General features: G+C 39.9%; 1 protein-coding gene across 8 annotated transcripts in view; it reads right to left on the bottom strand.

Annotated features, from left to right (window-relative positions):
• Nucleotides 1-26,313, bottom strand: part of TRPM3 (transient receptor potential cation channel, subfamily M, member 3) — a 466,950-nt gene that overhangs the window by 109,362 nt on the left and 331,275 nt on the right. For all 8 annotated transcript variants that reach the window (XR_001145147.1, XM_004677587.1, XM_004677602.1 and 5 more), the window contains one exon: nt 18,719-18,791. Coding sequence is in view for 7 of the 8 variants with exons in the window: in XM_004677587.1 (XP_004677644.1) it covers nt 18,719-18,791 (73 nt within the window). In the remaining variant the exon portion in view is untranslated. The remainder of the gene's footprint in view (nt 1-18,718; nt 18,792-26,313) is intronic.

The following is a 26,313-nucleotide window of genomic DNA, read 5'->3' as shown; positions in this document are numbered from 1 at the left end:
GCATAAACCACATTGGAGTAAACTGATTTGAAACGATGAATGCTAATTCAGTTCATACAGCGGTCCTTCCACTTAGAAGAGTATTTTTTATCTCTTCAGATAACAGTGGGAACTGCAAGCTCATACCAGGATATCTGGCATAAGTAAGTGATAAATAGGAAAATGTCAAAATGTGTTTCTATCATTGTGAAGGGAAAAATCAGGGAGGGCTTGCTGGGGTTGCACCGGAGAGGTGGCACATGGCACTTTTCCTTCTCTGTCAGCGATTGTCCGCGGTGCTGATGGCTCCAGCATTCCCCTGTGTCACTCAAGTCAATAGTAGCAGCATAAATATGACCAGGAACATATCACAGGAAGCAGTGTCTAAGGTCGGTGTGAATATGGGCCTGAATGTAATTAGACCAGTGTCAAATCAAAGCATGAAGCCAATGAGTTGAATTTTCAGCAACTGAACATCCATCATTCAGATATGGTCCTGTGTGACTGTTTGAGTCAGTGGTTTTCAACTACAGTGACAGTGAAATCAGTGTTCGTGGGGAAGGTGCCCCATGTGGGGAGACCCCTCAGTCCCGCACAAGGCTGGATGGCTTGTTATCTTGTTTTCAGCTATGTGGATGCTGGAGGTGCCTGGAGAACTGGAGACCTCGCCATGCTCCACAGAGTCTGGTCTTGAGCATGGGTTTTTAAAACTCCCAAGTGATTTGAATGTGAAGACAAATCTAAGAACCACTAGTCTAAATAACAGATGTCCTTTCTTCCACTCACCATCATGTTTACGTATGCATTCAGAGGTGCTGATTTCATGCTCTCTCAGATGTAGGCAATATGCCAGTAATAGGACCAAGGGGTGAGTCAGGACCCTTGATCCTAAAAGCTGACATTCTGTAAGAGGCACGTCACAGTTGCCATTTCATACAATAATTCCTTTATCTGCCCAACAGATATTTATTAAATGCCTTCTGTGCCAGGGACTGTTTTGGCACTGAGCATCCAGTGGTGAACCAGATAGCTTATATCACTCTTACAGAGCCTACACTCTCTTAGTGAAGGAGCGACTGCAGAAAATGAATAAATAAACTAATAAATAGCATGCTTCCAGACAGTGTGAGTGGTGTGTAGGCGCAGTGCTGTTCCCTGGATGTGTGGGATCTGTGTCTGTATAAATTATTTGAGTCACCCCAAATCAATCACCCCAAATGTGGCAGCTGTGTCTACTCAATCTTGTCTGATCCCATGACAGGAACAGTGTGCCAGCTGCAGTGATTTGATGGCCAGGCTTCCCCAACCAGGGCTGGATGGGGGGACTGTTACATCATCCCACAGGCACTGGCAGGGGGCTCTTTGGGGCAATTTATTTACAAATAGAACACAGCTATTGAATCTAAGGTATCTATTGGCACTCAAAAGAAGTTGTGGAATATGCAGTTAGAAAAGAGGAAGAGAGGAAAGGTGGGGCTGGAACTGAATCTAGAGGTTACTCATGGAGATGGGACATTTTATGCTGTGGCACTTTGTCAGTTTAGCAGCAGGTGGAGTGAGGACATAAGAGGGTCTGAGAGAGGAAACAGGAGTGGTCAAAAAGGCAAATGACTCGGGACCTTTGATCAAGTAAAGATAAAAATAAGCCTAATTACTATCAGACACTGAGAGCCAGTGACATCCTAGACATTTTACATGCATTCCCTTATTTAATGTTCCCAGAAATCCTGCACAGTAAACCTCTTTATCTTTATCCTTTATCCATTAAAGTTAAAGATCAAAAATAGAGCTTAAGAGAGGGAGAGTAACTTGTAGGACCTAGCTTTAAACTGAGACCTTCTCTCAAAGTGAAAAAGAGTTTCAGGAGATGTAGATCAAGTCAACGCTGTCAAAGTTGCTGATGGTTCAGGAAGACGATCATTGAGATTAGAGGACGGTTTGGGGTCTCCGGAAGTACAGGAAGCTGTTTGAGTAAATTGGATGAAGCAGGCTCTAGAATGCAGGATTTGCAGATTGTGAGTAGGTAGATAAGCAACTAGAGGGAGGTTGAGAAGTGATGATGGAAGGCAGATTTTGGTGGTGAAGAGGATAAAAATGGAACATGGTGGAGGATTATTGTGTCACTGATGGTGTATGTTTGAGAGGTTTAAACCTATAACCCCCAAAGCAGATATAATGATATAAGCCTACCTTACCTCAAAAAACATAGCTTGTGGGGAAAAAGTAAGACATTTAGGGTTGGGGAGAGGGGACCCTGAACATATTTATAGCTTGTGGGGTAGAATCAGAAGAACAAGACATTGCAAATAGAAAACAAGAACAGGAAGGTAAGATCCTGGAGGAATGGGCCAGGGGGTAGTTGGTTTTATCAAGGAGAGGTCTTCAGAGTGAGAAGAGAAGCAGTGAGTCTGAGGAAAGAAGCAAATTTTCATCAGTGAAAAAGTGGTGAGGAAGGAGCTGGGTGCACCAAAGCATTCCTTAGAATTTCTTCCATTTGGGGAGAGTGAGCAGAGGTGTGGCCATGAAAAATTGGAAGAATTCAGAGACTGTGTCAGAGCATGAGATTTAAAGAATGAGGAAGTTTTAGAGCAGATTAGTGCCCATTTAGGTAAGATGTCCCAAATGGGTTATCATGGCACAAGTGAGCACAGAGTGCAGGGCAGATTTACTCAGGGACTTCAACATCAGAGTTACAGGCTCCTGGGATGTGTTTCCTGGCCTTCGCTTGTTATTCGTTGAGTTAGCCTGGTCCTCGTTTTTTTATTGAGTTAACCTGCTAGCCAGTACCCAGATTCCCTCCTGTCCTGCCCTGGAGAGCAGGCCGTAACAGTATCACCCTCTTCACTTTCAGTTCTATGGTGTCACTCAGGGCTGTGGCTACCCCCTTCTGTGGTGTGTGATAAAGTGTCCTTACTTAAGCCAGTTATTGGCTCTGTCAGAATTTTGCCTGGAATTGACTGAAGGAAGCTAGACAAGGACTGTTTGGAGATAGGTAATGACAGTGTTTAAAAACACTTTAAAAAATGCCCTGAGGGTCACTAAAAATATGAGTGTGCTGGCCCTCCCTGGTGGCGCAGCGGGTTAAAGCACAGCACTAAGAAGCTGAAACCACTTCCGCATGAGTTCCATCCCCGCCTGCTGCGGAGGTGACCACATGGCGAGGAAGACCTCTCCTGACCCGCCCGCTGCTCCCCTCAGCAGTGTACTTCGTCGATCTGCCTGTTCTGCTCCCCACTCTGTCTCTGGTGAAGTCTTTCGCCACCCCTGAGTCTCTGGCCTGTACCCCAGTTCTGTATGCACAAATAAATAAAAATTAAAACAAAACAAAACAAAACACATGAGTGTGCTACAGATGCAGTTGTGCACTCTCAATGGGGGTGTTTTCAGAGAAAAAGAGTCTCTGCTTCATCTAACCAGCATAAACTAAGTATGATCTGGGTTGGAGGACTGCTGTGGGGGAGGGGCAGGATTTACAGACCCTGCAGTATCTTGAATAGCGTATGAGTCTGTGATGAATAGGGTGATATTCTCCATCCTCATAATAGTTTAGTAATATTTTTCCCTGTTGGGGAGGGGGTCTTTGGGTTTTGTCTTATCTAAAGAATCGTGGAGTGTAAGCATTTCCCCCTAGAGTTTCCATTCATTTCCATCAATTTACTTTATTTGTAAATGTTGCCATTAATGCATGAGGGCCTTCAAGAAAAGATCATCCCTTCATTTATTGAAAGACATCAGATTCTCAACCTATCTGAGACCCAGGAAGGTGCAAGGAAACTAGCTGGCAGGCCCCATCACGTGACTTGGGTTGCTAGGAGACGCCTTCCATTGTCTCCCTGAGCTGTGCGCAGCCACCCTGTGAGCCTCTCAGGAATTTGGCAGCTACCTCGAGCAAAGCCAAATTAAAGACTTGAAACACACACACAAAAGAAGATGAGATCTTCATAGAATTTATTCTTAGCTCTGCCTTTTTTTTTTTTGCCCTGAATGATAACTGTCTCCTCTTGGTAAGAATAACTTTAGGTAGATTCCCAGGAGAAAGTTAAAAGGAATTAGGAAAAATTGGATTAACTTTAGCTGAAGAAATTTAGATTTTACTTGTACAAGTCAAAATACGCAGTTGGGCTCTTCGCTAAAGAACAGGGGTTTTCTTGCACAATTCCAGTAAATAAGAATGATAATACCTGCCGTTTCTTTCATGCTTAGCTTGTGCCAGACACTTTTGAAGTGTTACTTATTGACTTCTCACACAAAGCTGTGAGGTGCCATGTCTCCATTTTACAGATGAGGGAGCTGAGGCAAAGAAAAGTGCCCAAGGTGAAGCAGTTATGAGGTCCTGAGAGGAGTCACTCCGGCAGTCTGAAGTCAGAACTGAAATTCTTGATGTTCTCACTTTACTGCCTTTGGGATTGAGAAAGGGGAACACGGAGAGCCTTTAGGGAAATGAGTTGGATCCCCATCTGGTTTTATTTATTCAACAGATTTGTATTGAATTCCAGTTCTCTGCCAGCCTTTGTTTTTGGCTCTGGGGAAGCAAGATTGAACCAAATAAATTTCTACCATCAAAGAAACACATGTACACAGTTCCCATTGTGTGTGTGTGTGTGTGTGTAAAAGAGGGGTGGGTGGAGCAATGGGGGTAAAGAGAGAGAAGTAAGACACACCATTAATTATGCAAATCATTTAAATTATATATGTGATTTATTGTTTTGTGTTTGTTTTCCTACTGAGTCCTTTTTAGTTTTTGTTAGTAAACTCTGTTTTGTATATAGTCTTAGAAGGTGACCTAATAGTTTTGGCCAGTTTCTGAAGTGACATGAAATGAACTCAGTGTTGTTAATTTTCTACAGAACAGCAAAGATCGGGACTAATTTGGGCTCCATTCACACCAGCCCCATTTACTTCTATCATTCCATCGTTCTTGCTACCCCCTCTGATAGAGATAAATAGGGGTTCTACACCTAAATGGGCACAGTGACATTTATTTTATCAGTGCTTTATTTTTTACAAAGGTGTTGCTCATTATTTCCTTAGTTAGTACTCTCTGCATCTAAAGTATGACACAGTTCAAAAAATGCCATTTGCAAATACATTGGAAGGAAGTTCTAGACTACACAAAATGATGGCACATTTGTGGGCAGGGTGGCCCCTATTTGAACATCACAGTGTCCTATTATGATTTGCAGTTTTAAAACATTTTTTAAAAACTACCTTTTCCTTGATTTTCAATTCTCTTGAAAATGTAATTGGTGTTCTGTTTATTTTGTTTTTCTCTGTGCCATAGAAGAGAATTTCAGATGCTGCCTCTCTAATCCAGTTTCTGCTGAACTCATGTTTTATTTGTGCTTTTTAGCATTTTGTTTACATTTCCTACTCTGGCATATATTTATATCATATTTTCACACTTTGAACACTTAAGATAACTCCTTAAGCACTAATATGTGAAGCATACTATCTTAAGCACTTAGGGTGATGAGGAACAGTAGATGATCCTGTGATTAGGTCATTTATCCATGATATTAATTAAGACTAATACACACTGATCTCTTGGAGAACTGAATGAAGTACCAGCCAGATGGCAGCTGCCTGGCTCAATTCTGATCCATGGTAGGTTGCTCTTTACATATGTGACTTATATCCATATGTTGGGGATATAACTACTTTGGGTTGAAGAGAAAAGGCAGAGTTCTTATTCACTACCTGTGGGGTTTGGGAAATTTACTTACTACAAGACTTAGTTTCTTCACATATATAAAGCAGTCAATAATGTCTCCCTCAAGGGATAGATTTGAAGATTAAATAGGACGATAGATGGAAAGTTGCTTTGTTACATTAAAGTATGGTGCAAATATTTTTAGTGTCTTACATAGCTCCAGCAATAAATTGACCATAGTAATAACAATACATAATAATACTAATAACAATCAATTTATCAGGTTAATAATTCCATTGTCATGCAAACTCTTCTGGCTGGAGCATAATTGCCAGACAGACCCAGGCTGTAGCTATTGTTTCTCATTGATCAATGTGAACAATTAGGTGCCATTGAATTTTCATAAAAGGAATATTTACTGTATAGTGAAGCAGTAATTCTCAGAATTAAGTACTGGCAGTCCCTTAATTACCAGGGGTTGCATGGGTGTCAGAGTCGTCACTAGACATTAGGAGTGGTTCTCTTACAGCATGGGAAGCCAATCAAATATTGCCTTCTATGAGGTGTTCTCTCAGTGGCCCCTAAAGGAGCTAGGACTTTTAGGTGCCAAGATACAAATAAGAGATAAGCGTGGCACAATTTCACTGAGAGTCTAAATTTAGATACAATGCTGTTTGAATGACGTTGTGATGGCCTGGTAGGAATGTAGGTGGAAAGTATGGATTTTGTGTCTCTAGCCACCCCCACACTCAGTTAGGAAAGTGTGTCTGGGCCCTTCTTGGAGGCTACTTGGGGTTATAGGTACCGGGGTGCCTACAGAGGTGATCAGGGTCGTCTCTGGGTGCCCTGTCTGCAGTCACCACTGGGCGTGTTCTCCAGGCCCCTGGAACTTCCTAGCCACTGGGTTTAGGGATGTAGAAGGTGGTGATTATGTTTTGCTTTGTTTTTCTCTTAACTTATCGAGCCAGGTTGATGTTTTCTATGGAAGTCTCACTTTGAGAAAACTGCTTTGTTTAATTTTCAAAGTTAGAGTACTACATTTATGAACCAAGCCAACATAAAAAGCCCATAAAGTCAGGTTGTCTACATGGTGATGTTTACCGAGAGTTACTGCATTCAATAGTGCCACTGTTTCCTCATTTCCTAATAACATATGCAAGCAGGAAGGACAGATGCAATTGTATAGCTTATGCTTAACAGTATCATGAAGTGCCTTGCTAGTTCTTTTTGCTGACTGTTCTAAATGGATGAGCCCTCTTTACTGTGCCTTTACTGCCATCAAAGAAAGTCAATGCTTGGCAAAAGCCAATACTTGGCAAACATGTAAAAAAAGAAAACTTAAAAAGTGTCTCCGTATCAGGCATAATATGCAAAGTTGAGAAGCAGGTTATGAAGATAAGACACAGGGAGTCCAAGAAATGCTCATTTCTACTGTGCCTTTTTGTCTGTTTGCTTGTGATGTGATAAAAAAAGACATGCACGTACACAGTTGAGCAAGTAAGATATTTGCATCTTCTGCTTTGTGATTTTTAGTGGGATTCTGTTAAAATGTATACCCTGGAGCTCCCGGGCATTCTGGAATCATGGCATTGATGAGTTCCTACCTTCTGTTCTCTTTTTCTTTTACTTGTCCAGTCTCTTTTTTGAGAACTATGCAATTCAGGGACCATTTCTTATTTTTACTAAAGTTGTACAAGACAGTGTTTAGCGGCATCTCTTCCTACCACATGTGTCCAAAAGTCACAGATCTCATCGCCCCACTCCTTTTTCCTTTTTCCCCAGAGCCAACCACTTCACTTCCTGCTGATTATTTTGGTCTTATGTGGTAGCAAGTCTTTGAAGACAGCTTCCAAGGAACTGTATTTCCCAGTATCCATGCTCTTGGGATATCCCTTCCCACACTGAATCCGGGCTGGTCATGTGACTTGCGGTAGCCAGTGGATTGCAGCAGAAATGACACTGTTTAATTCCTGGCTCACACCGCAGAAAGGTCTGGCAGCTACTTGTGGAGACCTTTCTCCTTGATCCTCATCTCCATCATCATCCAGGGAGTCCCAGAATTTTCCCTCCTGCATTGGAGTTCCTGTTCCTGTGTTCCAAGTTTTCTGTCTCTTGTTTTTCCTCTTTTATTTGGATGGAACATATCTTCCAGTAAATTCTGAAGAAATGGTTAATGTTAATGAAATCTGACAATACTTTGATTACACATTCTCAAATGGCTGGTAGGTTAGGTAGAAAATTCTACATTGCAGATAAATAGTCTTCAGAATTTTAAGGTATTGCATGATAGCTTTCTGAATTATTGCTGTTCAGAAGAGTAAAACAAATTGGCTCCCATCTTTAGTAGGGGGCTTGCTTTTGTCTTTGAAGCTTGAGAAAGTATATATGTTTATTTTCACACTTGTATTGGGCACTCAGTACCTTATCATCTGGAAATGTGTGTTTGAAACTTCTGGGACATTTGCTGGAATTACTGTATTGATAATTTTCTGTGTCCTATTCTCTCATTGTGTTTTATCCTTTCTGTCTCTTTCTGTCACTTCTAGAGACTTCCTCAACTTCAATAATTCCTTTATTTTTTATTTGCTGCTGTCCTTCTAATTTTGTAGAACTCCTTTTCATGAACTAAAGATAAAAGGCTCCTGCTCTGTTTTTGAATGGGCTCAGATATTTGCATGGTATTCTCTGAGGATGTTAATGGCAGTTTAGATGAAGTTTCCTTTTCCTTACAGGGGTCCCTTTTGCTTCTAGCTGTACTTATCCGTCTGTTTCTTTATCAGTCTGCAGTATTGGAGTGGTCTGTATGTGTCTATTGCCTGCATATCACATTTTTCCTGCTGGGGATTATGACTTTCAAGCAAAGAACACACACACTCTTCTGATAAGACATGTGAGTCCAAGCCCCTTCTTTGCCTACTACTGCAACAGCATGGTCCCTAGGAAAAGGGGAAGTTCCAGGTTCTCTGCCCCACCCAGAAGTAGGAAGTACGGTGGAGCTGAGGAGAGAAAAAGAGAAGAGAAGGAATCTGAAGAAAAAGAAGGAAGCAGGAGGGAGAGCCAGAAGGAGACCTGAGGGAGCCACATGGAGCAGCAAGCATGTGAGGAAGAAACCGGGCTTGTTTCTTGACCTTGGACTGGTGAAGGCAGATATGGGTGAGATACCTGTAGGGAGGTCACATTGGCAGTGTTTATATTAATTTTGATTTTGCTCTTTTCCTCCCAGACTTGTCTGGCCACTTCATGGATCCTGGCCAGAAGATGCTTTAGTCTTGTGGCAGGCTTTCAGGCCTTGCTTTGGGCCAATCCCTTTTGGGTTGACTTTTGCCCACGAGGGGATGGGTAACTTCAGGTGTTTGATTTAGACATTTTATTCTTTGTCTTCTGTATTATATACTCACTGTAGTAAAGTCCCTCTTCATTAAAGTTTTATATGTTTTGTCTTGATACGGCGGATGGCAGAACCCACTTAGAACAGGCAGGTTTGGGGCTTCAGTGGTGCCCCTCTCTCCCCGTCCTGTAATATTACCAATATGAAAAACAGTACAAAACAAAACAAAGTAAAAAACTGAAAGAAACCACTCTTTCCTATGAGTCTGCCTAGGGAGAGGATTGCCTTTTTCACAAGAACACCTTGAAAAGTGGTATGTGGGTGAACTGCTCACTTTGCAAAGAAGAGATGATTGCTTTACTCTTAAGGGAAGCTTGGGGAAAAAGAAAATAGTGGCTGGCCCTCCCTGGTGGTGCAGCAGGTTAAAGCACAGCATCTAAAGCTGCTTTCGCATGAGTTCTATTCCCGCCTGCCCTGGAGGTGACCACATGGTGTGGCAGACCTCTCCTGACCTGCCCGCTGTTCCCCTCAGCAGTGTACTCGTTGATCTGCCTGTTCTGTTCCCCACTCTGTCTCTGGTGAAGCCTCTCGCTGCTCCTGAGCCTCTGGCCTGTACCCCAGTTCTGTATACACAAATAAATAAATCCTTAAAAAAAAAAAAAGAAAAAAGAAAATAGTGGCTAAGAAGGGGATGTGAGGTAGGGGAAGTCACAGGGAAAGGATCCATGGGAGGTTCCTTGTGTGACATAGCCAAAGGATGGCAATACTGGAGATGCCTATTGTTCATTTAGAAGTTGTTTGTATTACTGAGAAAAAAACCTCTTTTCCATCTCTGCCTACATTTTTAGAAAAGCTTGCTATGTCTATTAAATCTGTGCAAGTGAATTTTTGGTTTCGTTTTGAAACTGGAAGGGCTGAATTTTACATTTTGAAGTCTCTGACGAGGAACACACCTAGAATCAGCATCATGAAGGCAGGTGTAATAGCAGGAATGCAAGCCTCCAGAGCTGAAGAAATCCTGGGGATGGTGTAGGATTTGCATTTCTGTGGCTCCTGAGTTAACAGTTTAGAACTCACCCTCATTAAACTTCAAGGGGTAGGAAGGGCCTGTCTTATGTCTGGGTTCTAGGTGGCTTTGACTAGTGGTTGTTGGAGCTGAGATTCAAGTTCACTTCATTCATCCAGTAGATACTTGTTAAATGTTAACCACATTTCGAGCAATTTTTCTGGGCATGGGTATAAAAGGTAAAGAAATATAATCCTTTTTTTTTCCTTACAAATATTGGAACATGGGGATACTCCCAGTTTGCCCAGACATTCTTGGTTTATTCTAGCTGTTCTGGCATAATTATCTATGCTGCCCACTGTCATGCCCAAGAAAGTCCCAGTTGGAGATAAATTATCTGTTTACCACAGAGTTGTGAAGATTAGATGTTAAACTTTATGTGGAAATGCTTCGTGGATTATGAAGAATTATTCCAATAAAAGGATTAAGTGGTTTAAGTTCTTTTATTGCATTCTTCTACTAGAGACAAACGGAAATGTCTGAAATTGCTCTCCGCCTTGGTCTCTGTTATTGCTCTGAGATCTCCTTGGATTTGCAAGAGTAAACTTGCCAGAAAATTAATTTCATTTCAAGGCAGCTTAGCTTGTGCACAACAATTTTCAAGATTAAATTCTGTCTTGTGTTCAGGATCTTCACACATATGCTCAAGGTTTTCAGCTTTTTTTTTTTTTTACCCCAAACTTATCAGCCTTTTTGAATTTAACCTTTTAAGAATCTGATGGGTTCTGGACATAAGGTATGTAACCATCTTATGTGTCCTGTGTCCTTCATATCAGCCCCCATGAGCGGTGTGTGGATTTCCTTTTCACAGAAACAGGAACCAAGGCACACAGAGTGAAGTACTAGGTAAGGCCACCACAACCAGTGAAATACTAGAATTTAAATTTATTATTACATGTCTAATTTCGTACCACAGCCTGTCAATCACTTTCTCAAATATTCAACAAATATCTTTTGGACATGAGCTATATGCAGGCACTGGGGTGAGGAAAATAGAGGTGACCCTGTCCTCATTCTAGGTTGATGTATCACCATCATCATTCAGACTATCATTTCTTAACCAGGTTTTCCCAGGTACTGTGTTAAGTAAGTGCTTCATTGCATTATCAATATGACTATGACCGTAGGGATGCTTTGTGTGTGGTTGTGGTTCTCACTGGTTTCAGCTTTCACTGGGTGGTCTCAGAGGGGAAAGTGTGACAGTGGGGGCAGAAAGGGGTAATGGAAGATGGGGTACAGAGAGCCAAGTGGAGCAGACTGGGGTGACTTGACCTTGGTACATCACTTTTTTCCTAGGGAATTGATTTGGTCTTGGGGAAAAGAGTGGTAAAAATATAGTTTCCTTTAAGGATCAAGTATAGACGATTAAAATTTTTAAAAGGGACAGCGATCAGTTACAATAACCAGTAATTATGCTATAGTAATAACATTTATAGCTTACATATGTGGGTCTGACTCGGTAAATGTCTGAACTGTGATCAGAATGCACTAGACTGAACTCCTGTTTTTGTTTGCTGAATTCAGAACTTATTCCTGCTGCATGGATTCTGAGGTGCTTCCCTTTGAGGCAAGTCTGACATTCTTTGACCCTCATTACTTCTTTTAACACAACAGTATTTTTAAATTGCGTTTGGTCTTACCAGTGCTTCCTCCTTCCCTTTCTGGCTATAGGAGCTCTTTTATTGGTTGGGAACTCATAATTAATGTAGGTGGAATTGAAACCCATCTCTCATTTCACCTCCCTTCTCCTTTGCCACAGGGAAAGGCACTGAGCCAAGGCGAGCAAATCAAGTTCTCCCTGTGGGACCTTTCTTTTGTAATTATCAGGAAAGGGGGCTCTTTTTAATAGGAATTTACTCAGTTGGGTGGGTATAAGCTGAGTGCTGCTGATGGCTGTTTTGTGAAAGGGATAAAGACTATTACCTTAGTGACAGACAGACCATGATGTCATCATTTGAACTTAGGATCCCACTTTGCTGAACTCAGGTCATCCTTACACTTACTGGTCATGTGAACAACACGTCTGTGCTTGAACTGGTTTGCATTCTGTTTCCTTGCAGCTGAAACCTTTCTTGCTTGAAACAATGTTCCATCAATGTTTTAATCTTCAAAAGTGAAACCAGTAACAGCTGACACTTATTCTTGCCATTACCTTAGGTGAAATTATGGGCCATTCTAGTTCCATCACTAAGATATTGTGTGTGGCAGCTAAAGGCTGTGGTAGAAGCTCAGAGCATTTTAAGGAAGTAGCTGTTCTGATCTGTGAATCACTCAGGATACCTCTGGAGCCACATGAACAAAAAGCTAATATGTCTGGCAGTAGAGAGCTGGGAACCTTGAAGCCTCTAGAAGTCTCATAAATGCATTATAAAGAAAACTGCATGGAAATGAGGAACCCTGGTTTAAACTTTGGTTCTGGGACTAGTGTACTGAATGATTGCAAAAGTCTTTTAGAATCTTAGGCCTCTGGGGCCCTCCTGGTGGCACAAGAGGTTAAAGCACAGCATTGCAAGTGCCCCTTAAGTCCAAGTTTGATCTCCGGCCAGCGAGGTGACCCGCATGGCATGGTAGACCTCTTTTGTCTCACCTGTGCTTCCCTACGCAATGTATTTCATTGATCTGTCTGTTCCGCTCTCCACTCTGGTGAATCCTCTCACTGCCCCTGCATCTCTGGCCTGTACCCCAGTTCTGTATGCATAAATAAATAAATCTTTTAAAAAATAAAAGAATCTTAGGCCTCAATTATGAAGTGTGCAAAATGCATGGATAGCCAGGTCAAAGGTGGGTATTAGGACTTCAGAGTGGTTCTGAAGTAAGGTCCAGTAAGAGGCCAGTGGCAGACCGGTTTTGAGGACTTTAACTGCTGAAGGCCAACCTGTTTTGTGACTTCTAAGTTAAATATTTGACGAAAGGGATAAAATGAACCATCAGGAAATAAGATCCTTGTGGGTAGGGGGAGCCTGATTTATTAAGTCAAAAGACACAAGGGAGACTTAAAGTGACCTCATGCAGAGAATGAATGGTCTAATGAATGCTTTGTAAAGAATCAGCATGGTAAAATTTACCTGTTTAGTTTAGTCTCTAATTGAAATATTTCACTGTCCTCCCATGGTTTACCCTCTCTCAAGCTCTTCTAAGTCTAAAATAAAGTGAATATGCCACACATTTTTACTTTACATGTTGCTTTTGGACAAATTTTCATTTACTTCCATGTAAATTGTATTTAGCTATGGTAATGTTGCATCTTGTGTAAGTGATGAGATTATCAAGATGTCTCTTTTTGACCTTAACGAAGCAGCCTAAACAGGTGTAAGTTAAAAAAAAGATATCAAAAGGAAGGCAGTCTATCATGTGTAGTCAGCAAAGCGGGATGGGGACAAATGATCACATAAGTAGAAATATATATTTTTTTATTTTCAAAGGAGCGCCATAATAAATTCTCATAAGGCCACGTAAGGTAAACACTCCAGGATGTTACGTGCTTTTGCGAGCTATCTGGTACATAGAATTACTGGACAAATTTTAATTTTCACTAGGGAGTAATTAAACCATTTAAAAAGAAACTATGTGTATTTAGCTATAAATAGGTATGTGTTGTTTAGGAAGACTAATTATTTGTGATAATAATTCTTATTTTCTTATTTAAAAGAGCTAGAGAGATATGTTTTCAGAAATTGTTTCAAAACATTTGTAAGTACATATTTTTAGATTTCATCTGCTTTTATTTCATATTTGGGTTTTTCAAAAAGATTTTTTAAAAGGGAAATGGTTCAGAGCATAGTGATCTTCAGCCTCTTGTATGATCTAATCTTATCGGTGACATTCTTACCCAGTGTTTCTAAAGTTAGGTAGGCTAGATTGGCTCTTCCTTTCAATCTTTGAATTTTTATTTCAAGCCTTCATAATTTGAACACGTTTACAAATGCATGCTTTAAAAAGAAGCTGTCCTCCACTTGAGTCTGTCAGTAAATGTAGTTACAGACAGCATTGCTTATGTCTAAAAATAATCAAATGGTACCATATGGTAGGGTGTAGTAGGGGCTAGCTAGCCATCTCTGCAATGACTGTATTAGTAAGCTATCATAGGGCAATTTTAGTTTTAACAAATTGTTCGCTCTTAGTTTTGCATTCACATATTTTTCTTAGATTCTAATCATTTCTTAGATCAACATTGAGACTTATATATTTTATAATATATATGTCTATGAGACTTATATATTTTCTATTAAGTACGATCTTTGCATGTGACCCTGTGCTGATTCTGTTCTTGACCTTTACACTAACCCCATAAGATGCTTTTCTTCATTTTTGGCCATTTTGACATGAAAGAAGTGTAGAGTTTTCTTGGCTACAGTGTGTCCTCTATTTAGTTACATGAACTATGATAGCAGAGCTTTCTTATTTACCCCTTAACACTTTCAAAAAATGGAGTTCAGACTTTATTTGGACTTTGGTAGCTTTGAACTGAATACTCTTCCGCAGGAGGCGCCCACTAAGGAGTCACATCACAGTCAGCCACCCCGTAGGCTCATCGTCTGTGACGGTTTCTCAGACTTGTCTTCGATGGCCTGGACTGTTTTCAGCAGGAATGTAATGTTTTGCATTCTCTTTTAGTTTAACAAAAATGCTTTCCAGGAGATGAAGTAAGCAGTAAAGCTTACGCGTCCCCCTTGCACAACGACAAACCCAAAGAAAAGGAACTGCTGGTTGGTGGAGGGCGGCCATCTTCTCTACTGCTCGTTGGTGCTTGGGCAGGAATAGAGCGCATATGGCCAGACGGTTTGTATGCCATGTGGAGAAACGAGGGAAAACGTTAAGGGTCATTATACACACACAGAGGTGAAGGCGGCTCTTAGGAGCAGACGCTTTCCGGCTTTTTTGAGTCTGGGGAGGAAGTTGCTGCTGCTGCGTGAGGGAGGCAGATGGGAGAGGAAGCTGAGACTGCAGGTTGATGAGCACTGGAGAGTTTATTAGATGCATTTGGGGGCCTTTCCAGTGGAAGTCTCCTCTGGTGGCTATAATTTTGGCAGGGCCTGGCTAAGGAAAAGAGTCAGACAGAGGGAATAGATGACCTCCCTCGATTCTTGAGTACTTTTTCCACAGAATCTCACAGAGAGTTTGAAGCAGTTTGAAGCCCAGAAGTATTAATGACATCAACCTGCTCTGAGTAGGGTAGTGTGACCGAACAAATAAGAATACAGGACTCCTAGTTAAGTTTGAATTTCAGGTAAATTAAGAGCAGTGTTTTAGCATAAGCATCCAATGTAGTATTTGGGATGTACTTGCACTACAGATATATTTATCTGAACATTCCAAGCCCTCTGTTTCTCTGGCTCTGTCATTTTCCCTTTCCTTGAGATCCCCAAGGGTAGGGGAGCCTTAAAATGGTGGTCTTAGACCACCACTTCTCTTGAGAGCAGTTACTTAATGCCAAAGACAAATGTGGCATGACTTGTTCACAGATGCTACCCCAGATCAGCATTTATAGAAATGATGGAAAACTTCATTTCCATTCTTTTGGTTTTCATTTTTGAACAGATAGTTAATAAGTCTATTACAAACAATATCCTTTAATATATATAGTTCCCAAGGAAAATCAAACCCAATGGATAAGAAATGGGAAGCAGCAAAGGTATATTCCCCCATAACCCCCCCTGATGTGTTCTTTTTTTGCCCCCCCCCCCTGGAATCTGTCTTTAGAATCCAGTGGTTATTTCATGACCCACTCCAGTTCCTATCTCATTTTTCAGGTTTTCTCAGACGATGGAGATAAAAAAATCTGGATACTACAAAGGGTTGTACATGCATTAGATAATTGAAAACTGATTTATAAAATGGTAAAAGTGTGCCACATGCCAGGCATAATTTTTTAAAATGCTCAGGAAGTCTCATTTAACCAATTAAAGAACTTAGAACTGATGTAAGTATTCTCCTGGCTTCCAAGAAAATCTGTGGAAACATTCTGCTTGTTCTCCTCCCCAAATCAACTGGATCAATGTCAGAGAGCATTTAAAAGTTTTGGTAAAATGGAGTTGACACACCATAATCGTAATGGCATAAATTCCCATTAGCATTCACTGCTGCATAAATAATGTTCATTATCATGATTAGAAATGTTAATTTCTTAGAGCAATCATAATTTCCGTTAATCTTCTATGGCAGTGTTTTTTAAACTGCAGGTTATGACCCATTAGTGAGTCATGAAATCAATTTACTGTAATATAATCAACGTTAAAGAGAATAGGCTAGATTAGAATTGAAAATATTCCATTTCATTGCATACAGTTAATGTAAAAGTTATTTTATATGCTTGATGTTCAGTATTCTAAATACATATGCATAACTTTTTGGCTGTAACATTAAGTTATTTCATATGGTGTGTCATACTCAAAAAAACTGAAGAACCATTATTCTAATAATACAACAAATAAGACTAATAGAAGGTGAAACAATTTCAAATCTCATGAATTGGAGAAAGAGGAAGAAAATATGTTCAACAGAAGATAGTATGGAGGCCATTGTGTGTTTACTAATAATTGGGCGCTTCTACACTTGTGAGTCTTGGTTGAAGATGATATAGATGGCACCCCATTCCTGCAGGCTGATGAGCCCAGGATGGCTAGGTATGGGTCTAAGAGGGTATCAGCTTGACTGGTGGACTCACCTTGAACTCCTTTGCCCGTTTCCTTATCTGAAGATGGGCCTTGTACTAGCTGGTCATGAAACTGTTGTTTAGAAATGAACATGTATGTAGAATACTTCTAACATGGTATGTGGCGCAAAGCAATTTCTCAATATATACTAGTCACCAACTTTACTTTTTTTATTACTAAGAATAAAAAATATCAGAGTTACTTGCCTCAAACTTTTAATTTTGTTTATGCTAAATGGAAGATGGAAACCAGAGTGTGCTTTGTGGCTCAGCTCTGTTTGGTCTCTTGCCCTTCTATAGGTCTGTATTTCTTGAATACACTGGAATGAAATACCTTAAAGGTTTTTGTTCTGCAGACATGATACACTTCAAGGAATTGAAAACTTCCCAAAGTGTGACTGGGAGCTTAAGAGGACATACTTGTATATTTTGGGGGGTCATGGACAGAGAGGGCCAGCAACATCTAATGTCAGAGAGGTCAGATGGCAAAGTGAGTTGTTAAATATACTTGGCCCTATATCCAGGCTTATTAATTAATATTGTAACCTTGAGCGGTTTCCTTAACCTGCTATAGCTCCAGTTAGCCCATCAGTAAAGTGGGGATTAAAGATACCTCCTACATGATAAGGTTGGTGTAATGATTAATTACCTGTAAAAAACAGCACAATTTCTGTCCCATGATGGATACTCAAAATATTGATAGTGGGAGAAGGATCGGCAGACTGGAAATTCGAGCACCATGGTTGCTATGCTACATCTTAATTTTGGAACACAGACTCTGTGACTGCAGCGTTAAGTAATCCACTCATTCCTCCACTTATTCAACAAAAACTGATGGAATGTTGCCATGTATTTGGCATTGAATAAGGTGGAAAGAAAACAGTAATGGAAAAGACTCTTTGGTGTCCTTGCAGAATTTGTAGCCTGGGGGCTTGACAGGCAGGCAGGGCCATCTCTGCAACTTGCCCTCGCAGGCAAACTGCAGGCTCTGGGAGAATGCGGGAGACACCTCTAACCTGGAACCATATTCAACACGGTTTCGTGTTTGCTTTGTCTTACTGCTCTGGTTTTCATTTCTGCACTGTCAGAGGCAGATTCCTTTTTTTTTTTTTTTAATAACACTGGAAATTATTGCTCTAAGGTAACATATTTATTAGAGTGAGATTTGATCTGCAGGGCCTAGAGGAAACTGGTATTCTCTTTAGTATGGATCCAAGAACAAGGCTATGAAGTAAGACCTCTTTATGATACTGGGTCTGAAGAACAGGACAGACATGCACCTTAGGAAGGGAAATGATACAATCTCAGTCATTACTATTTTTGCCTATACTTTCAGGAGGGCTAGAGGTAAATTTAGTGCTGAGTTATAATAATGCAGACTAATTTCTTTGGTTTATTTCTCTCTTCCTTGCAATGGTTTTATTTTTCATTTTAAAAAGAGATTTTTACCATGCATACAGGAATGGAGATGTAGGCCAGAGGTGCAGGGGGGTAAGAGGATTCACCAGGGAAGACTGGGGAGAAGAACCGGCAGATCTCCTGAAATACACTGCTGAGAGGAGCAGCAGGCAAGGCAGGAGAGGTCTGCTGTGCCATGTGGGTCAGCTCCCTGGCTGAAGATCTAACTTGTGCTACAGTGACTGCCAATAGCTTGATAGTTCTAGGGAGCACTTATTGTTCATTTTTAATGGTTTCTCCAGCATTAATCAATCAAAGACATTTTAGATGGCTTTTGAAAGTAGACATTAAGCTAAAACGTATTAAGGAACTTTGAGTAATGCAGTATTTTAAATATTTCATTTTTTTTTACCTTATATACTTTCGTTTCAGTGGATCTGACTAAATAGCAGTGTATTTAAACTTTATGAAATTGAGTGACTAACATGAAGAAATTTAATGAAAGACATTCTCCCACATAAACAGTTCTTATATTATCAATAATTGTATGTGTCACGCTATTTGAAATGATATTCACTCCTAAGTGATAGAATGCTGTGGTGTTAATGCAGATTATTTTGCAATCTCTGAACACAAACTATTTACCTTTAAGCAAAGCTGTCAGGATAGCTAAATCAATGTCCTGGTGTCCTTCTGATCCCATCCGAAACACTGTGATCTGCAATTTGAGAAAAGGTGATCGTTAGCAATGCATTGTCCCTCAAGAGGAGTTAAATCAGTGAGACCATTTCTGAACATAAACCATCTTAATTTCTATAACATAAAGTCTTGACCACAGGGAATGCATACATGGCAAGAATTCAATGAGAGGGTGGTGTAAAAATCATTAAGAAAGAGATGCTTTAGTAGTTTTTAACAGAGACCACCTTAACTAATTACATTAATTATGGTTATGATGAAGAGAAACCAGAGACTCAGAAAAAGGTCGTCTTCTGTCATTTTAGTTTTTAAATAAAATAAAAAAAATCAGGTTTTAAAAAAATGTATGCTATAAGTAAACTACGAGTTGAAAATTCAGTATTTGGAAATAGCATGCCCTTCAGAACATGGGCTCACCGTGTATGTGTGTATGTACTTGTGTGCTGTATACTCTCCAGCTCCTTCACTCCTCAGCAATAGCTACTCCAGGGAGTCAACACTGTGGTAGTCCTAGAGCTTTAGTCCTCTTCATGACCAAACCACTCCCCCCCTCCCCCCACAACAACTTAATATGATGTCCATATTATAAGTAGGAGAAGGCAAGCAATATAATGACATGTTCCCTTTTGGTTTTCCAAGGAATGAACTTATTCTCTGGGGCCAAATAATGAGGAAGAGAGTAAAGAGCAGTGCGGGATTAACTCATATTGGCAACTTGACTATTAACTAGAGAAAGAAAGACAGAAATGGAGACTCCCTCTGAATACGTGTTATTGCTAACCCTGATTAGCAGGAATAATCCCCCCCTTTAACCTTATAATTCCCTGACATTAAAAGAAATGCAATTTATGAAAAAATGCATAGAAATGCTATTTTTGCACACCGCCCTGGCTACTGAATCCCCGAGTGTATGTTTCCAGAAGCATCTTTAGAGAGAGCACTGAAGTGCCACGAAATACACGTTGCTCTGCAACAGACTAGTTTTTATTTTGTGCTTTAACTAAGACTATGTCACTTCACCAAAAGGAGCCTAGAGTTCTTATTATATTCAGATCTGAGACCACAAGGACTCAGTCTGAGAGGAAGGATCAGAGGAAGAATCCCAGGAAAGAATAAATAAATGATTTCCTGGAGCAGGAAGGGACATCCTATCCTTAGCCCTGACTTCAGGGGACAAAAGCAACTTGGTTCCATATCACTATTTTCCAGCCAGAACAAACAAAACCAAAACCATGTTTCAAAGCAAAAGTTTGCATAACATGCATTTAAAGTTATCTGCATTATAGAGTAAGGTTTAACCCTTTTTAAAAGGTCCCTTTGTTATCTGCATAATGCCTTGATAAGAAACCTTTGCATGGAAAAGTACAAAACTTATTGAAGAACAAGAAGCCAATCCTTGCTAAATGGAGGCAACTAGTAATGAAAGGATGGGGAAAAGAAATATAATATGTCAGTTCTTACTAAAGGAATATGCAAATAATTTTAAATAAAAATTTCAAAATATTTCTCTGACCTTTGATAAACTGACTCTAGAATTTATTTGGAAAGGCTGAAAACTTCACTTGCTTTACTTGTGTATTTTGTAAAAGGCAAGCCTATATATTTTTTTGAAAACAATCACTAATCTCTCAATGGTAGAAAACAATCCAGTTATATTTAATGTGATAATTGATTTTTTGTCTTATTTCTTCCATATTAATTTGTGTTTTCTACTTTCTAGATTTTCTTACCCTTTCTTTTTCTTAAAATATTTATTTAAATAGTCACATAGCCAGACAAAAATTCCCAACAGTATAAAGAGATATATGTGAAAATTAAGTGCACCCCATTTGTCCTTAGTGCTCAGCAGCCCTTCAAAAAGACATCCAGTATTACAGTTGAGAATCTATCCTGGAGACCATTCTGTCCAGCCATGTAGATCAGTGCATTGTTACTGAGTGCCTCAGGCTTCATGACAGTCACATGTTGTTTATCAGTGGGATATACATTCTGAGAAACGCACTGATTTGTGCAGACTTATCAGCTGTGATTTCATAAACCGAAGTGGGATAGCACAGCACACACCTACGTTATATGGAGTAGCCAGTCGTTACCACTGTTGTCTATGCAATCTCTCATTGACTGAAATGCCATCAAATGATCAATGAGTGTTATGTGCTTAATGTTATTTATTTGATCAGTCTTCCTCTGATGAACATTTGGATTGCCCTCAATCTGTTGCCATTATAAACCCCATGGTAGGGATTATTTTATACACCCAGAGTATATCTATAGAAAAAAAGTTCATTCATGGAGAATTGTTACTTGAAACTCTTCAATTCATTCCTTTAATTTTGCTCTTTTCTTTTGTTCTTGTATGGCCATGGAAATAAATTTTAACTTCATGCTATGTACCTTTCTCCCATAATGATTTGAAAACTTGAGTTTTATACCTTCTTTTAATATTCCAGAAATTAATCAGAACGTCTCATCTCCTAATAGGTCCTTTTCTCATTTCTTTCCAAGGTGAGCACTGATACAGATTTGCTTAAGCAGTTTCTATATTTTCTGTCATTTTTGCCCTTTTTTATCATTCAAGGAGAAAGAAGGGACACAGGTAGGAGACACCAGGGGATTTCATAGGGTGGAATCCATGAAAATCTCACCAATGTAATATTTAATAGAAAAAAATTTAATTAGGTAAAAGTATGTTATCATTTTTCTATAGTCAGTTGAGAATAAAGCCTGTTTTTATTGATTACAAAAGTGATATTTTAAAATAATATAATAGTTTATTTTTACATCACTTTGTGCCTTTTTCCATCTCAGTTGTAATCCCTGTGGGCTTCCCATCACCAAATTACCCGTGTGCCATCACCATAGTCCAGTGCACTTCCCTCCCTGCACTGTTTTGGATCCCATTCTCCACTCCACCCCCATAAAATATTTCTGGTATATAGTTGTTCATTATTATTATTATTTTCTCCCCTGGTCCTTTATACACCTGCTATGAGTGAAACCATCTGCTATTTTTCCTTTTCTTTCTAGCTTATTTCACTAAGCATGATCCCTTCCAGCTCCATCCATGTTGCTGCAAAAGGCATGAGTTTATTTTTTTGATTGCTGAGTAATATTCCATTGTGTATATGTACCACATCTTTTTAATCCAGTCACCTACTTTTGGGGATCTGAGTTGTTTCCATATCTTTCCAATTGTAAATAAAGTAGCAATAAATGTAGGGGTACAGGTATTTTTTGAATCAGTGTTTTTGTGTCTACAAAAGTGATGTTTTAACACGTACCCTAAAAGTAACTATTGGATTTGTTTGACATGTTCGGTTATTTTGTGAAAGTGCTATGGAATATAGTGAGATTAAAAAGTTCTTCAGTATTCAAAAGTACAAACATCCCACATTTTGTTAAAAACATAACTTGCCGGCCCTCTCTGGTGGCGCAGTGGGTTAAAGCACTGCACTGAGAAACTAAAGCCACCTCCGCATGAGTTTGATTCCCACATGCCCCGGAGGTGACCACATGGCGTGGCAGACCTCTCCTGACCCGCCTGCTGCTCCCCTCAGCAGTGTACTTCGTCGATCTGCCTGTTCTGCTCCCCACTCTGCCTCTGGTGAAGCCTCTCGCCACCCCTGAGCTTCTGGCCTGTACCCCAGTTCTGTATGTACAAATAAATAAAACCTTTAAAAAATATATTTAAAAGAAACAAACAAACAAAAAAACATAACTTTCCTCTCCAAACTCAGTTTGCCAGTTAATATCTTCAGCTTGCTTGTGGACAAGTTGCCTAAGCCTTGATATAATTCTGATTCTCACTTCGCAGGGAAGATAAACCTTGAAATGAACATGGTTCCCTATTCACCACCCCTCCAATCTGCCTGGCAACCAGCTGCCTTGTTTATGTTCTTACCCTTACTTTTGTACCTTCTTCAAAGTCAGGAAGCCGGATATTTGTCAACTTCATACCCTTAAGACAACCAGCCCATTGAACACATGCTTACTCAGCAGCTCCTGTATTTCAGGCACTGTGTTAGTGCTGGGATAGAGCAGTGGACAGAAACAAGGACCAATTCCTGCCTTTACGGCGCCTATTAATGAGGGGAGATAGAGGGAAAGTAAACTTGGTGGTATATCAGACTATGAAATGTTCTCTTTGGTAGTGCTTCTACTGTTTATTGCCTTTCCAGCCTCTCCATCACAGCCATTGTTCAGCCTGGCATGTTAATTACTGCAGTAGTTTCCTTACTGGTCATCCTTATTCTGGTCCTTCCGCCCTATTCCCCATGCAGCTACTCAGGCAGTCTTCCTGACTACATTGCCTTCCTTATTAGTGGCTTCCATCATGTACGGTACAGAAGCTGAGCATTCAAATACTCTTCTTTAGTCTCCTCTCTTGCTGATGGCATCCTTGCTCCCATGGCCTTGCAGATACCCCCTCCACCCCGGCAACCACAAGAGACCACAGTTGTGCCACATAACATGCTTTTATGTCCTTGGGGAATTTTAGTCTCTTAGCCATTGTTTATTCAGTTTCCCCCCTTTTGGAATGCCCTATCTTGTGTTTGGCCAAAAAACTGCAAGTCTTTCATTTTAAATGCTCCACTGAAGAAACCCTCCTCTATAATTAGGAACAAACCCTTACGTTTGTACTTCTATTATACCCTGAAGGGCTTCCTGTGATACCACTTTAACCACTTCATTGCTCTGATTTGCACGTAAGTCTCTGTGTTTTAGAGAGAGGGCCAGCGTAGGCAGGATGACCAGTTCTTGTTCTGTAAATATTCACTGAGCGGATTAATTATTACCAAATGACTGTGTTTAGAAGGGTTTGAAAAAGACAAAAGGGAAAAGGACATTCCCCAAAAGAATGGTAATGCAGGTAAAGTGAATTGTACATTAGAGTCAGTCTTACAACAAGGGTGTATTGTAAGTATTAAGAGTAAATTTGGAGACAAGTTTACTGGATATTATAGTATTGTTCAGGAGCTGAACTCTAATCAACTATTTTGCTATAGAACCTGAACTGCCTGAGTTTAAAAATTGTTTTTTGAGACTTAGAATGAATGTAATATTTTTGAGATAGAACCAGCACAAGTATGTGTTTTATCCAGGTGTTTGAAACTTTGGTGCCATGTAGATTAGCCATTATATAGAAAAAGATTCAAAGCAGGGATATTACAGAAAAATGAAAGAACATCCCCCCCCCCCAAAGTATGGAAATTATTTGGGAAAATCAGCTTTATGTTAGAAGATGGTTTGGTGTATTTTCTGGGAAACAATGTACTGACCACCTCATTAACAAAATAGATTACGACTGACTTGATCATAGACTTCCTATTTGTAAAGTTCAGCAGGCCTCATAGTCAAACAAACTAGAGGATACAGAAACATATAGGGGGAAGATTAAATTGCCTCCCTTTCAAGGTGTCTACTAATTGATTTCATTTGAGATTTCTATTTATGTTACAGTAAGGAATGAGCCTGTGCAGACAGACATGGACACTGAGGCAAGCTGTCGAAATTCAAAACAGCCTGCTATTCAGCTATTAAGCTGAAAGACACCGATAAGTTGCAAAGACAGTTTGGCTCAATCTATCGGAAACTGAAAGGAACATTTCAGTCATTTCATGCTGTGTTAGACATGTAAGAGATTAGATCTGAGTTTGACACGATTTGTAACGTGTCTGAGCATTTTGGAGGAATATCAGGCTGTGGAGTAGATTACCCAGTAAAGTTCTAATGTTCTTCTAGGAATTTAGAAAAGGCCACCTATGATAATATTAATCAATAGAAATAAGGACATTAAACAAGCTTCCTTAAAAGATACAGCTCTGAAATATTTCCTATTTACTCATTTGATTTCTTGATAAACTCTGTAGATATGTTTCCTGGGTGGGGGGGACTCAGACAATAATTCAATTATCACAATGACTTTTAAAAATCACTGTTTAGCCATCTATTTTCCGGATGAATTATTAATATTCAAAATAATTTATAACCACTGAATGCGTACTAGAAAATGTAAAAATCCATATTTGTCAACATACAGAAAGACATTAAGACCCGGAAAGGGATTGATCTGCTCAGGAAACCTGGTTGGTAATAACAGGCAGGTACTGGATTCAGTTTTCACTTTGGCATAAAGGTGACTTGGCTGAGGGAAGAGAACAATGCAATCAGCTTGATGAACAAGGTACTGTGCCTGTCAAACACACTCCTACTTGATTCCCAGCATTTGAGAAACTAAATTCTCTTTGGTTCACAATTCTTCAAGTTTGTATTTTCTGAAGGGACTCACTGTTAGAGGTGGATATGCGTGTCATACAGGGAGGAGGAAGGAGATCAAAGGAAATTCAGACACACTTGGACAAGAACAAACCAAAGGCTGAAGGAAATTAATATGCAAGTTGTTATTAGAAAATTAATATAAGGGCCCTCCCTGGTGGTGCAAGTGGTAAGGTTGTAGCACTGCAAGCCAGTGTAGCTGATTCAATTGAGTTTGATCCCTGCCCTGGGGGTGACCCACATGGTGTGGCAGACCTGACCCACTCACTGCTCCTTCAGCAGTATATTTCAGTCCATCTGCCTGTTCTGCTCTTCACTCTGTCTGGTGAATCCTCTCACCAATCTGTACCTCTGGCCTGTACCCTACTTCTGTATGCATGAATAAATAAATCTTAAAAAAAAAAAAAAGAAAATAACCAAAACTTTTTGTTTGGTCTGAGTTCCATAGAAACTAATTTGATTTTTCATGGAAAATTTTTTAACAAGACTTAGTTTCATAGTGAAGTATGAAACAAAGTGACAAAGTGACAAAGTGAGGCTCTAGAGAAATTACTGTAATTCTATCCTTTAAAAAGATGGTCATATATGAATTTACTCATTAGCTAAAATAAGTGACTATTTGACTTTCCAAGGAATATTTTATGATACAGTGGATTTACCAGTTTGTTTTGAAGGTCTGGTCCTTCCATGTACACAATCCAATTTAGGTTCCTTTCAGGGATAAATTGTCTCATAGATTAAAGCACGTTCACATCCAATCAACCTCAACCTCTCTAAGGACCTTCTTACAGGGACAAATTGGCAATTAATAAAGATCGATAGGAAATGGAAGAGATTTGGGAAGAATTACTCTAATTCTTGATTCTCCTTTCTCTCTCTCCCCCTATAATCTAAGGTCACTAGAGTTTATTCCTTCCTCCAACAAATGTAATTCAGGACCCACCCTGGTGGCGCAGGGAGTTAAAGCACACCACTAAGAAGCTAAAGCCACTTCCGCATGAGTTCTATTCCTGCCTGCCCAGGAGGTAATCCCACTTGGCACAACAGACCTCTCCTGACCCGCCTGCTGCTCCCCTCAGCCGTGTATTTCGACAATCTGTTCTGCTCCCCACTCTGTCTCTGGAGAATCCTCTCACTGCCCCTTTACCTCTGGCCTGTACCCCAGTTCTGTATGCATAAATAAGTAAATCTTTAAAAAAAAATGTAATTCAGAAGGTAGTGCTTACAAAACAAGAAAATGTTTTTTTTCATGTTATAAAAGCAAT

The sequence above is a fragment of the Condylura cristata genome, unplaced genomic scaffold (assembly GCF_000260355.1).
Source record: "Condylura cristata isolate star-nosed mole 26May11 unplaced genomic scaffold, ConCri1.0 scaffold00006, whole genome shotgun sequence".
Taxonomy (NCBI): Eukaryota; Metazoa; Chordata; class Mammalia; order Eulipotyphla; family Talpidae; genus Condylura; species Condylura cristata.
The sequence above is the reverse complement of the archived record's forward strand: the minus strand, read 5'-3'. Positions and strand labels throughout refer to the sequence as shown.